Below are 15,120 nucleotides of genomic sequence, written 5' to 3' on the forward strand. Positions count from 1 at the left end.
TAACCATTGAAACATTTCGTATTACATTGTGAATATACAGGACTAGTACCGATTTTGACAGAGCCGCCACAATTTGCTGTCCACTACTCAAAATAGCTCACATTTTAAATGTTTTAAGTGTCCCAAAGACTATAGACTATAGATTTTTTTAGGGCTGAGCAATATGACCGAAAAAACTAAATCTCGATTTTTGCAATCATTCAGGACGATCACGATTTTAATCGATTTTAATAAGATAAAATCAACAAATATTTATTTAAAGGTTTCATTTATTAAAAAATTATTCCTGTGCAAAATGTTCAGACAACAATAATGTATACTGATTCTATATCTATTTTAACATAAATTTAACATTCATAGTTTGTGCTTAAATGCCACATTTAAGGAGTTGGTAGCTATTGTAAACGTGTTGTGAGCCACCCATCCAGCATTCTGCCACTTGTGCAAAATTAGAACTCACAACAACATTTGGATGTAACAGAACATAAGAACAACAGCTTTCAATAAGCCAGACGATAAAACTCGATTTAGCAAATTTTCAACGATTCGATTTTTAAAATGGCTATGTATCGAATTAATTCGATTTATTGCCTCGAATGCAAGTGAAAAAAGTAGCAGCTTATAGTCCAGAAATTGCTGTACTCAGAATTAATATTTTCTTAAAGGCTGAAATAATACAGTACAAAGACGCAAAATATGAAATAATCATTGAAACTTATCGTATTATATCATGAATGTACAGGGCTAGTCCAGCTCTGGCAGGGCCATTACAACATGGCTCAGCTGTCAGGCCACCACCCAGAAAGGCTTAACGACGGACCCTGATTTGGGGTGGGGTCTACCCTAAACTGCTTGTCTGCCAATTGTACAGCACATTTGAGGGGTAGAATTGAACGTTCTGTTTAGCAAAAGATGAAGCCGATCAAAGAAAAGGTGAACAACATCCTGAGATTTGAGTCCCCCAAAAAATTAAGATAAATAATGTTGTTATATGAATATAATACAAATTTGACTAAGGACATTATTTTAAGAAGGTGATGCTATTTATTATGGCAAAAACAGGACAATTTTACTCTCTTCGAGGTGCCCCCTTGAAATAGTGATGCAAAATGTTGGCAGCACTGCACCAATCAAATTATTTGCATACATTTATCTATGAAGGAAATGCATGACATAAATGTGTCAGAAGATATGCTGACTACAGAAAATGCATCTATGCTGCCTGACGTTAAGCATCCTCGATCTGCTCTAGATGATTAACAGTAACAGAAAGCTGAGGAGAGTAATGAAATGTGATACCAGCTCTTGTAATACTAATGAAGCTGGTACCGGAAAAAAGGTTGTGTTTTTAAGTAACATATCAACACCTTTCGTTTTTTCAGATTTTTCGGCAAACACAAAAAATTTTGCCATTTGCATCATGGGGAGATGATTTATGCCCCAAATTTTTTTTTTGCAAAAAATACAAAATAAATACTTAGGCAAATATTTTAAGAGGGCGACAATATTTATCTTCTCAGTTACCCATAAAAAAAAGCAGGTCATCGTGGTAATATTTATATTAAAAGGGATATTAACATGCTGCTGATAAATGCACTATATTTCATAAACTCCAGCTGCCCAATTTCAACAATTAAATCCATTACCTATTGTATGTAATATGTTTTTATTTTGGTTCATAATTCTCACACTTCACTTCATCACTTCATCATCACATGGAAAAATAATCACACAAATATCTCCAGTACATGCATCGTTTCACTTTGAACAAAAAACTGGAAAACCTCAATGAAAATTAGCTTCACAACTACTAACTACTTAGTGTAAGTTACTTTTATACATCAATAGAATATAGTAGCTTTTATATTACACATGTTGATATGAAAGTTTGAACCATACTGGAAGTTCTACTTCAATGGAACATTAATCATCACAAAACTCTGCTGGCTCAAAATACATACAGTTTCTACCTATATAGACATTGCATTAAAAGGTATGGCAAAATGGCTAATTTGGTATATTATTATTAGTGCTGCCAAAATTAAAGCGTTAACTAATTAATCACAAAAAATTATCGCATTAATCATGTATTAACACTCAGATTAATCACACTATTAATTTTGACCACAGATTATCCTTTAGTTTGACAGCGGATGGCTACATTAAAGGTAGCACAAGTTAAAGTTAAAGTAAAGCATTTAATACATGTTTGTGTTTGACATTCAAAATATTTGTTCATGTCAAAATATTGGGGTCATTTTTTTTCCCATTTTAAATTATGGAAGTAATTAACTGATTAGAAAAAGAGGAGGATGAGCGTGTGCAGTGGATAAAAAAATGTTGAAGACGTCCTCATAACATTATTATTATTATTATGTCAAAAGAATGAACACATAACAGGTGCTCTTCAAATTTGGCGCTCAAAAATATAAGTTGATAACAAAGCCTTTTTAATTAAGCGATCAATCGTGAAATTCTAAGATGTGATTAATCTGATTAAAAAAATATCGTTTGACAACTCTAATTATTATACATTTGTACACTTACAAAGAACAGTTACTATGCAGTGCAAGAAACAAGCTTTTTCATGTCAGCACTGCAATTTTGCTCTATTGTTAACCACTAGGGCTGCTTGATTATGGAAAAAATAATAAACGCAATAATTGCAATCACAATTATTCAAATTATTATTTATTTTTTGGTACAAAATAAGAAAATGCTTAAGCATTTAAAAATATTAAGACCGATTTAAAAAAAAAATCGAAACACTATAATTATGTAAGTTCCTTTTGGACCAACATACCATTTATAGTAATATTTATATATTTATATATTTATTCAGGCAAAAACTTGAAATTGGAGTACAGCTTGTGCACTGTGCAATAGGATGATCAAATATTTTTTGGGGTACAAATCAAGAAAATGTTTACACATTTAAAAATATTAAGACATAGGACCATTTTCACTGAAGCAACCCCCTTTTCTCCTGGCTGTTTTACTGGATGCAAGACCCACAAAATATTGTGTTCTATTTCTATAAAAACACGGAACCTACCAAAATAAAGATTAGATTATCTTCTTTCATCAGGATTTAAAAAAATATACATTTCTATGTTTCTGTTTTGCAGCAATTAGCATTGGAATATAGCTAAGTTTCATCACTATTCATAAATCTGTTTAAAACACTCTTATACTCTGCCGCCACCTGCTGGCCGTTTTTTGGTAATAACTACCATTTCTTCACCCGTTCTCTGCAGTTGAGAGGCTGCATCCAAGCCTTCTGTATCCTCTAGCATAAATAAAACATCAAAAACGTATATACGTAAATACGTCTTTGGGACACTTGAAACATTAAAAATAAAACATATTTATACGTTTTTTGGGAGCAAGTGAGTTGACCTCCCTTCGCAACGCCAATCATCTGTATACTTACGAGGTGTAACGTTGAGATAGAGTATACAGTCCTCACTCCCGACCCGGTTGGTGGCAGTGCATCGGTATGTGCCAGATGCGCTGGCAGATGCGTTCCTCACATTAATGGTACCTCCCAGCGGGTCTGTAGCAAGGGCAAAGCATTTCAGAAACACAGGCGTTAACAGGAAGCTAAATGGTGTGAAAGCAATTTCCTTGGGTTGATATTCACAAAAGCGTTACCTATCACACCGGAAGCAGGCAGCACCTTTCCGTCGCTGGTCTTCTCCCAGCTGTATTGCATGGGTTTGGTGCCCTCGTTGGACGTACACCTTAGAACGATGTCTTTGCCTTCTTGTGTGACTCCTTCGGCGTAGCACCTGGGCTTGGATGGTTTCACTATGGGGTGAAAGGAGGGACTGTCAAAATAAAATAAATACGTGTGCCTGAATAATGCATTCTTAAGTTGATTTGTTCCCTCAGTCAAAGCAGCAGTCATCAGCATAATGAGAGTAGTAATCAGAGTAATTGATACAGCTGCTGTCATTACAGGAGATGTCACTCAGGATAATGGGGATGAAGAAAGAAGCCGCGTGACATTGGACACACAAACACACGTGTGCCTATACTTCAGTATCGGATAGAGGCGCAACTTTTCCATCTTAAAGCAAAAATGTGAGCAAACGCTCCTTGGTCAGTCCGACTGTTGGCAGGAGATGAGATGGGGGATTCAAAAACAAACACCGCTTCGAATTAAAAGCAGACCAACTCCGGTGAAAGCCAGACACACTGGCAGCCAGGCATTGGGGGTGGGGAGTGAAAAATGTCCAGAAAGGGCTCGTGAGGGCCACGATCCAAGCCTGTGCAGTATTCTCTGACAGGACTGACATCATGGAGTGGTAATGGGTTCAACAAGAGCATGAAATGGGACTCTCCAGATGAGAACCAGGTGTCAAGCGGAAGGGCGGAGCCTCGCTGCCAGGATTAACAGTAGACTGGCAGTGCTTGAGTGCTCAGAGTATTATTTTAAACACACATCGGATCAGGACAGTGAGAAATAAATAAGCAAGCGCTGATGGACAGATGGTAGTGTGACGGGGGCCAACGCTGTGTTGTACCTACACACACGTAGACTACACACGGTAAATGTCAAGAGTGATGACATTCAGAACACATCTTTTCAAAGGTGAAAGTGGATGCGTCAAAGGGTTGCAACACACAGCAGCTCACGTTAGGAATGTGGTACCAGCGAGTAGATTTATTTGTTTGAAAGATGAGGTGAAAGGAGAAGGTGAGAGAGGCTGGAGGCCAGTGAAGAGATAAAGAGCATAGTCATAGAGCTAACCTAGCGCTGTCAAATGAATAATCGACTGAGATTTACGAGTTGTTCAAGGCTATCGTGTGGGATGGGTAAAAAAAAAATATATATATATTGATACATATTAAAAAACAACAACAACAAAAACAGGTAGAGCAAATCAACTTGAACTGAGATTTGCAGACATCCTTAACTCACTCCCAGCTAATTTCACTGAAGCAACCCCCTTCGCTCCTGGCTGTTTTACTGGATTTTGACTGATTTTGCAAGGCCCACAGAATATTGTGTTCTGTTGCTCTAAAATATGGAACCTACCAAAAGGAAGATTAGAGTATTTTCTTTCATCAGGAAAAAAAGTACATTTCTATGTTTCTGTTTTGCAGCAATTAGCATTAGAATATAGCTAAGTTTCATCACTATTCACAAATCTGTTTAAAACAGTGGGGAAAAGAGTTTTTTGCAACATGGTTGATCTCTTATACTCTGCTGCCACCAACTGGCCGTTTTTGTAATAACTACAATTGGCATGACCATTTTCTCAAGTTTAGAGGCTGCATCAAAGCCTTCTGTATGCTCTAGCATAAAAAAAACCCCATAAAAAACATAAATACATCTTTGGGACCATGGTAAAAAGAACGTATTTATACATTTTTGGGACCAAATTAGTTCATGTTGCCTTTAATGGCTCTTCTGGAAAGAATCTACAGCACTTCACTTTTCCACATTTAGGTATGTTATTGTTGTCACTATCAAATATGTTTAGAATTGATTAATCTATCGACTATTCCATCGATTAATCAGATTCATTAGAATTTTGCATTAATATTACAAAAGCATTTTCCCCTAATTACTATGTATTAACCAGTGATTGGTGTTTATTTTGTACTTCGTATTCGTACAGTATAGGGATAAAAAAGAAAGAAAAAAAGAAGGGAGATTTGATGTACTATGTTACCGGTTTGGTCATTGTTTTTCAAAGTAAAACCAGATGTTTGCAAAATGTCTTATTAAACACTAAATGTTTTATTAAACACAGAAGATAATCAGTCTTCTTTCATGAAGGACTACAGAAATCAGTGAACAATTACTGTTGATATACTGAAATCAGAGGATTTGGACAATTTTGAATAAAAAAAAAGGCTCCAAATGATTACATCAAAAAAATTGTCAATTAATTTGATAATTGATTAATGTCGATTAATCTTGACAGTTCTATTACAGTCTTATTCCAAAAAGTGATAAATTAATTCCTTTGACACCCCCACTACCCCTTTGTAAAAATCAACAATTGGTTGCAAATAAGAAATGCCGTTCAGTATTCACTGGCTTGGCTAAATACTTTTGTTGAAGCACCTTTCAGTTTCAAGTCTTTTTCAATATAATGTGACAAGCTTGGCACACCCACGTTCAGGCAGTTTCGCCCATTCCTCTCTGCATTACCTCTCAAGCTCAATTAGGTTGTAGGGGGAGCGTCACTGGACAGCCATTTTCAGAGCTCTTCACAGATGTTCAATTGGATTGGATTTTGGCTGTCCCACTCAAGGACATTCAGAGTTGTCCTGAAGCCACTCCTTTGATATCTTGGCTGTGTGCCTCGGGTTCTTGTCCTGCTGAAAGATGAACTGTCGCCCTACTGTGAGGTCAAGAGCGCTCTGGAACAGGTTTTTAATCCAGGATATCGCTCTTCGTTGCTGCATTCATCTTTCCCTTAATCCTGACACGTCTCCAAGTTCCAGTTGCTGAAAAACATTCCCAGCAGCATCACACTGTGGTAGTGTTTTGCTTCACTGTAGGGATGGTATTCGCCAGGAGAAGAGCGGTGCCTGGTTTTACCAAACAAAATGACTGGCTTTCACAACAAAGAGAGCGCCATCTTGTTTCATTTGACATGAGAATTTTGTCACTCATAGTCAGGGTTTTACAGGCAAACTCAAGGCTGGCTAACATAACGTTTTACTAAAGTGTCCTGACTGCTGATGGTTCCGAACTTTGTTGATGAAAGCCAGTGAGCTCAGCGGGAGCTTCAAAGCAGAAGATAATTTTTTTTCCTGAACCATTCACTACATCTGTGCCTCGAGACAATTGTGTGTCTGAGGTTTATAGACAATCCCATTGACAGCATGCTTAGCTGATGCTTGGACATGCACTGTGTGACCTCATATAGAACTTTCAAAAGCATGTCCAATCAACTGAATTTACCACATGTGGACTCCAATTAAACTGTTGAAGCATCTCAAATATGACCACTGGAAAAAGGATGATCCTGAGTTCAATTTTGAGCTTCATGGGAATAATTACGTACATTTGTGATCGGTTGTTATGTCGATAATTTTAAGGGGAGACATTTTTAAACTTTTAACTCATTTACTCATTTAAAATAAAGTATATTCCTAGCTGTTTCCGTTTTGCAGCAATTAGCATTGTTAATGATTTTTTTTCCCCAGTATAAATCGAATTTAACATTTGACATCCCGAGCACCAATACTGGAAAATGTGTCTCCTGGTTTAATAGACTAACTCATTCACTCCCAGCCATTTTCACTGAAGCAACCCCCTTCACTCCTGGCTGTTTTACTGGATTTTGACTGATTTTGCAAGGCCCACAGAATATTATGTTCTATTGCTATAAAAACATGGAACCTACCAAAAGAAAGATTAGAGTCTCCTTTTTCATCAGGAAAAAAGTATATTTGTATCTGTTTACGTTTTGCAGCAATTAGCATTAGAATATAGCTAAGATTAATCATTACTTACAAATCTGTTTAGAATCGTGGGTAAATGAGCTTTGTTGCAACACGGCCCTGGTTGATCTCTTATACTCTGCTGCCACCTGCTGGTCGTTTCTGTAATAACTATCATTGCTTCAACCATTCCCTTCAGTTCAGAAGCTGCATCAAAGCCTTCTGTATGCTCTAGCATAAAATAAAAAATAAAAAAAAATCTTCAAAATGTGTAAATACGTTTTTGGGAGCATAGTAATATATAAAATAGAACATATTTATATGTTTTGGGGGGCAAATGACAAACATAAAATGGTGGGGAAATGAAGCGCTGTGAACACTCTTCAGGTGCGCTGTCTAAAGTGTAGAGAAGGAGTCGCCAGAGAAAACAACCAAATGTGTTGCTTGCTGACAAGCATTTCTGAGCTGCAGGTGGATACTCTCCTCCTCTCAACTTCAATGTCCAGCTACAAGCGTAACATAACAGACGCTACCTCCTGTAAAGTAGCTGAACACATTACACAATGTGCTCGCTTGTTGTCAGCATGCATGTACTGTATTCCTAAAAATAGCAGTGTGTGTGACAAGGCAAATCAACACCTGGCCTGTGTACTATATATTGGTAGAGACGTGTGTTTGTGTTTCTGGTGCCGTCCACACTGTGGAAAGATTAAGGTAAAATGCAGAGCAGGCAGCAAGTTGTCCTTGCGTCTCCTTGTCAATGCGTCTTTGCTAAGAACATCCCTGGCCCTGGGGTCAATAGCTAGCAACCTGTCAGAGATACAGCCTCCAGCTATTCGCCTCTCGCTTTCTGCCACACACACACTATAGCTTGAGATGCCAGCATATTAACCATGATCAGAGCTGGGTCACATATAGTCTGTTAGCTGATGGGAATTTCTGTCACGTCTAACTAAATCCAAAGGCACAAGATCTAGTTGATAGAGACCAGAGGTAGCACTGCAAATACTATATCATAATATCCTAATAGTGGAAGTATTTCTAAAAATGAAGACTGTTCCAAATTCCAATGGAATGCAGTAGAACTTCTAAAATGATTGCCACGGCGGTTGTACAATTCAACTAATGTTCAATTAAAATACTCAAGGAACATACACCCTTCTAGTCTCCCACAGAAAGTGACTGATCTGCAGCTATACATAATGTCAGCCACATTTCTGAGAATATAATTTAAAACATGAAGTATGTTTGCTGCAAGAGCCTTTTGAATATAATAAAGATGCAAATATTCCATTTATTTATAGATGGGAAAATATCTGTAGAAATATATTTTGTCTTCTTTTTTAAAATAGGTGCAGTCTGAAGGGCTGGAATTCGGTGCATGTGGATCAGTGTGAGTTGAGGGAATGTGATATTGGTGTTTCCCTCCCAGGATGAATTAAAAAGCCGCATGGCATGGGGGAGGAAGGATTTTCTCAGTCTGTCAGTGGAACAGGTCAGTGACAGCAGCCTGTCATTGAAACCGCTTTTCTATGTGCCCTAATATTTTTTGCTCATGGCCTCAGGATGCGCAACTTTGTGTGAAACATTTCAGCTCATCAGTTCGTCTATCAAATTTCATCTGCTTTATAACTTGAAAGGAATCAATAACTGCATTTTCCCCCCGAAACCGCAATCATCAACCTAGTTTGCTAAACTAACTTACATTTAAGTAGTTTAGCAGCTTCAAGAATGGTCACATCCAACTCTACGTGTATAGTCACAGCCTTCATTACACCTATGTCAACAGTTCTGAGGTCAGCTGTAGCTTGAACAATAGCTTGAGTATTTCTGGTTGAACTGGTGGGAGCAGTGCAGTCACATTTGTGTGGAAGAGCAACAGCCATTTTTGGAAGCTGCCTATTGAAAAAGCACAGATAGCATAACTATGATAAAGGCACAATGCAGAGCTTATCTCACAAGAGTGGCCCATGTAGGTTGTTTTCTCCCATACACAAATTCAGGAGGCTTTTCACTTTCAACATCATTTTTTCAGTGGACCAATCAGCAACACTGTGTGCAAGTGTTGTTTGCTGAAAGAGTGAGTCATCTAACTTGCGGTATACAACTGGGATGGGTCAAAAATAAAATAAGTAAGCTATAACATACTTTTAAATTACATGTTCCCTGCATCCATGAAAAAACATTTCCAATGCATTAATAAGAAAAATACACCAAATGCAGTCATAACAATAATATTGTCAACTAGACTAAGTGCAATTTATGCATAAATTACGTGGGAATGCTAATAGTTGAATGCTAAGCTAAATGCTTATGAAGTAAATTGAAAGATAAATTATGTGAAAATTACAAAGTATTAATTGTAAAAAGATAAATCAATAAAAGGAACACTTGAATGCTTCCAGCATTCCCACAATTACAGATGAACTTGTATGAACAGTTCTTTTCTAAATTCATCAAAAAAAAAAAAGGGTTACTCAAGACAGATATGCGTGACAAATAATGAATAATGACCTCAATATTGAGGTAAAAGATGATCACTTTTGACAATCAGGGTGGGTGAACACAGAATTGTAACACGAGGAGGTCAATGGTCTACAGCCTCTGGGAAGGGTATGTTCTCAATTTTAGTGGGGATTAAATCAAAACAGCCAAGCGAGGCAAAGAGCGTGTGATTTGGAGCATTTCTACTGCATATAGGAGGGTGTATGCCACGTGAGAAAAAAAAAAAAAAAGAATGTTGAAGGTACCTATGGTGGCAAGCTTCTTTTTGATTTTTGCTTTTGTTTCACTCACCCATGACAATCAGCAGCATCTTTCTGCTGCGAATGCCAGGAGCCTTCTTCACTTTACACTGGTAAGTGCCAGAGTCCAACGACTTCAAGCCTGTCAGGTTGATGGATGCGTCGCCATTCTTGGGGTCCGCTGAATTGAAGTGTACTCGACCCTTCATAGGTGCGTAGTAATCCTCATAGGATCTGTCGCCTGAGTACAGGATCACCTGGTCATAGAGATGTACAGTAAATGTTGGTAAAATTGGAATATCCATTTATTCAAATGAAATCGAGAAAAATATCATTTTTAAACATAACCTAATGCAGTGGATATATAAAAGTCTCGACACCCCAAATGTCAAGTCTTTAAATAAGACACAAAAAGATAATAAATTAAATAAATTTGGGGGGAAATTAAAAAATTCAAGCACAGTCGTAATATTAAGCAACTGGGATAATGTGCTTGCACAAGTGTGCACACCCTCTTACAACTGGGGATGTGGCTCAGTTCAGAATACACCAATTCAAACTCATTCAAACTCACGCTAAATGAGAGTCAGCACACACCTGCCACCATTTGAAGTACCTCTGATTAACCCAAACATAAAAGGTGAATAAAAAATGAAAAAGCCATTGTCTGCAAAGAGCTTCGAGTAGCCTACAAACCTGACTCATTGCTGTACCAGCGAGTGAGTAAGGACACAATCATCATCAAGCACATTTAAAACCAAACATAACCAAACAGGCAGTGGAAAAGAACCAATCAGTGCAGACTAGCAAAAGTTACGTTTTCTGGGCACATCCTACATATTTTGACCTAGTGCCGTTGCTGGCGAACAAATATAGCTGACATTCTGCGCATTTTTACCGTTGAAATGTGCATGTAACGTCTTATCGTAGAGACAAAAAAAAGATGTGAGGTTAGGCGGCCTTAGCAAGTGGCAACGTAAGAGGGCTGCCGGTGGCTTCACTTCTCGCGACAGCGAGTAATCGTCATTGTTAGTCTCTTCATATATAAGTACATGATCTTGACACATGTCTTTTGAATTAAATGCCTCCAGTGCCATCAGCTGCTGGGGTTTTTAATGGCTATGTATTTCCGGTCATTAAAAATGGAGTTCCATGCTGAAGGAAGCAAACTAGTGTATCTCCCGCTCACCATTTTGAATGGACTTCCCGCTGCCGAAGAGTGACGTTGCTCACGAAGAATACGTCACAGCAAATGAACAGATTTCTAGTGATGTTTTGAAACGTGCCAAGGTTTCTGAACATGTATCGAGCAAGAGTGAGCGTGAAAAATGAAGCCCCGATTCAGAGCGTGTGTCGTTTCCAAGAAAATCACGCGGCTGATGACAAACGATGCTCGGATCGGATTGTGCAGATGACGTTATATGAACGTATTATGACCGGAGACCTTGTGCCGCTTTACGGGTCTTGTCAGCGTTTGTTGTGAGACTCAAATTAGTTGGTGAGTTAGAGAGTCACTGTGTGCATGAGAAAAGAATACTTGGTTTGTAGAAGTACTCGTGGATTAGCATTTGAGTTTATTTTCAATTGCGACTGGTGTAGTCATTGCGACTGGTGTAGTCATTGTATGAAATGTTCATGGCTTGTTGCAAGTTGTTATGCATCATGTTCAGCTGGCATAGTATCAAAGCAAAGCATTGCTCTTTTATTCACTGTGTCCTTGGCTGGATCCCTGTCTTAGAGTCTGACAGTTTTAAACGTATTCTTATTTATACACATAAACTTACGATTGTATTTCTTAGTATGCCGATTTACACTACACACATACTGCTAAAACTTGTAATATAGCTACTTATGGGTGTCTTGCCACTATTTAGCCTACCATCTTATTTCATTCAGCATATTTTACTGCTTAGTCTTTTGACTACTTGATGGTGCCATAGAACAAATGAATCCTAATGAACAAACAGTACATGTGCTGTCACAGTTGACTGAAAGTATTGAGGCTTCGTGGGGCTTCATCACTAGAAATTTGATTGCATGTTCATTCTGAACCGGGCCGAACACTGGTCAATGTCAGCCTTTCCAGGCTATGGAACACAGCGAAGACAGCATTTCATCAATTGGGAAAAAAAAAGTGGCACAATGGTGACCAAACGTCCCAACAAAATTGATAAAAAGACAAGAAGAAAGCTGGTCAGTGAGACTGCCAAGAGGCTGACAGCAACACTGAAGGAGCTGCAGGATTTTCTGGCAAGTACTGGGTGTGTAGCACCTGTGACAACAAAGTCCCATCTTCTTCATATGTCTGGGGCGATGGGGACTTATTTTTGAAGGGAAAAAAAACATCCAAGCCCACATTTTGCTCAAACAAACTTGAAATATCCCAAATGCATGTGGGGACTTTTTGGCCATAATCCCAGAAGGAAGGTTTGGCACGAAACAACAACGCCATCACCAAAAGAGCATTATACCTGCAGTGAAGCATGCTGGTAGCAGCATCATGCTTTCGGGCTGTTTTATCTTCAACATTAGCTGGGGGGGGCTTATAGTCAAGTTGGAGGGAATGAACAGTTCCAAATACCAGTGAGTCAATGTTAGCACAAAACTTTCAGTGTACTGCTTGGAAAGCAATTTAAAAAAACAACAAAAAAAGGCAACCTTGTTTGGTGTTAATCAGAGGCACTTTAAATGCTGGCAGGAGTGTGTGTGTGTGTGTGTGTGTGTGTGTGTGTGTGTGTGTGTGTGTATGTCTGTCTGATTGGTTAATTCTGAATAGAGCCCCATCCCCAGTTTTAAGAGGTTTTGCACACCGCCACCACCACATTGCCTGAGTTGATAATTTTTACTTCCTCTCTCAAAAATATATTTTTTTAATGAGTTGCACAGGTTATAGCTCACATTATGATGGATAAAGCTTTTCAATTATTTATCTCTGTCTGATTTATTTTTTTATTACAAAAACTTGCCATTTGAACAGGGAGGTGTAGACTTTTTACCACTGAAGGTAGTGTCGATAGGTTGGTAGGTAGATTAGTAGCTATTTAGGTCATAGGTCACAATAATGGTGGGAAAAAGTTTTGAAAAGATTACTTTGGTAACATTTAGTTAAACCTTAAAAGTCTGACATTTGAACAGAGACAGATGATAAAAGGACAGATGACGGATACAAATAAATTAAGTTGTCACTTAGCAGACATTTTTTCTGTAGAACCAAATACAAAACCAGTATTGAGCTGGAACTAAAATAAATTGACCGTATTTTCCGGACTATAAGCCACTATTGTTACCCCCCCCCCCCCCCCACACACACACACACTTTCACCCCTCTGGCATTAAATGTGACGCAGTTTATTTATGAATTATTACTGGCAAGTATCATGATGCCAATAGAGATTTACCAATAGTCTCGTCTCATCTGACCAATTAAATTACTGAACACGTCACACTGGACCAATGAAACGGTCCAACTTTGCTCTCGTACTGAATATTCATATCAGTAATTTGCGTAGTTCAGTGAGAGGCTTGGGAAGTTTGGGAGGCTTCACCAAAACTGTCTGCATGTGAATAGTGGAGCTTAACACTTACAAGAGTAACTACTGCTGAGGTTTGCCAGTGGATCCTGAACCCGTGTAGTAGTGCCAAAAAATTTCGCTATCATCGAAGGCTTCAAAAGGCTTGGACTGCTCATAGGCGACTTTGGCTCGTGTGACAACAAGAGAGACTAAGAAAGTGCTACTAGCTGTAACTAGCCACGTTTGGCTTTTTTGGGTGGAAAAGAAAAACATTTACTGGTGTGCCATCTGTGACCTCTTTCTTTGCAAATATCCAATGTTCTAAAAGAGACTTGCGGGTAATAAAGCAAAGTGGCCAATATATGTACAAATTATGTTTTTATGGCTACATTTTAATCATGTGTGCTTTGTAGTTCGGAAATTACGGTAAAAAAATTTGGGGGGGTGCATGTGGGCATGTGTGGTAACACATGGTCTTTTTATACTTTTTTAATATCTTTAAAAAGTACAATGATACAACAATAAATTATAGTAAACCCCATACAGTGTTTCCCACAGTGTGTGTGAGTGTGAGTGTGTGTGTGTGCACGATGCGTACAAATTGAGAGGTTAAAATATGGAGCGTAATATAAACAGTGGCTAGAACATGTTAGCAGCATGCGTCATTTTGACTGTACATACATGTAAGTGTATATGATGTGTAACATGTATTGAACAACGTCGGGAGGTATTTGCTCAGAGAATTGAGAAAGACATCCAGTGGAGTAAAAATAAGCTGTTCTCTGTCACAATGTCCTTCAGTCTTCCCTAGTGGTACCAAGGTGGAACAAACAAAGCGGCCAGTGTGGAGTCAAATCAACACCTGCTGTGTCAACAAAAGACAGGAGACCACAATTATGTCCACTCCCCCATCCACCTATACAAACACTCACACTCTGGGCCTTAAGAGCAGCAAAAAAAAATGCAGAAAAATGAAAGCCAGGTGGAGCCAAAAAGAAGGCTTATAGTGTGGAACATTTTCCTTCACAACTACACTGGTGAAAGATAACGGGGTTTTCTCTGCATAGACAGACATATTCATAGCACATGCATAGCAATACCCCAGGGTGGAGAGAAGGGAAAAACTAAACATGGCACAAGAGAGAGAATAATGTGGTTATTGGTGGAGGCAAACCCCCAAGAGGAAGTGAAGAGGAAAGCAAGTCAATGACTTCCAAGTCTGCCTTTCTAACCCATTTTGACCTGAAGAATAGTTTGTGGGTCTGGGGTGGTGTAGGGGTCAGAGCTCATCTTGTACATATTAACCTAAACAGGTAATTCTGTTAAAATTCCACAAGGTTGACATGGGGAGGGTACTGAATGTTTCAACTTTCATGGGAGAACACTGTGGGCAGTAATAACAACAATATGTGAGATGAGACCACAAAGGAGAGGAAATTGAATAGCCCCAAGCT

The 15,120-nt window shown here is 38.5% G+C and overlaps 1 protein-coding gene across 1 annotated transcript in view; it reads right to left on the bottom strand.

Moving 5' to 3' along the window:
- Positions 1 to 15,120, bottom strand: part of cxadr (CXADR Ig-like cell adhesion molecule) — a 52,812-nt gene that overhangs the window by 8,693 nt on the left and 28,999 nt on the right. Inside the window, exons 3-5 of the mRNA XM_077547090.1 lie at positions 10,207 to 10,411; positions 3,655 to 3,810; positions 3,434 to 3,556 (exon numbers count right to left, since the gene is read on the bottom strand). Of these exons, the coding sequence (XP_077403216.1) occupies positions 3,434 to 3,556; positions 3,655 to 3,810; positions 10,207 to 10,411 (484 nt within the window). The remainder of the gene's footprint in view (positions 1 to 3,433; positions 3,557 to 3,654; positions 3,811 to 10,206; positions 10,412 to 15,120) is intronic.

Source organism: Vanacampus margaritifer, chromosome 16 (assembly GCF_051991255.1).
Source record: "Vanacampus margaritifer isolate UIUO_Vmar chromosome 16, RoL_Vmar_1.0, whole genome shotgun sequence".
Taxonomy (NCBI): Eukaryota; Metazoa; Chordata; class Actinopteri; order Syngnathiformes; family Syngnathidae; genus Vanacampus; species Vanacampus margaritifer.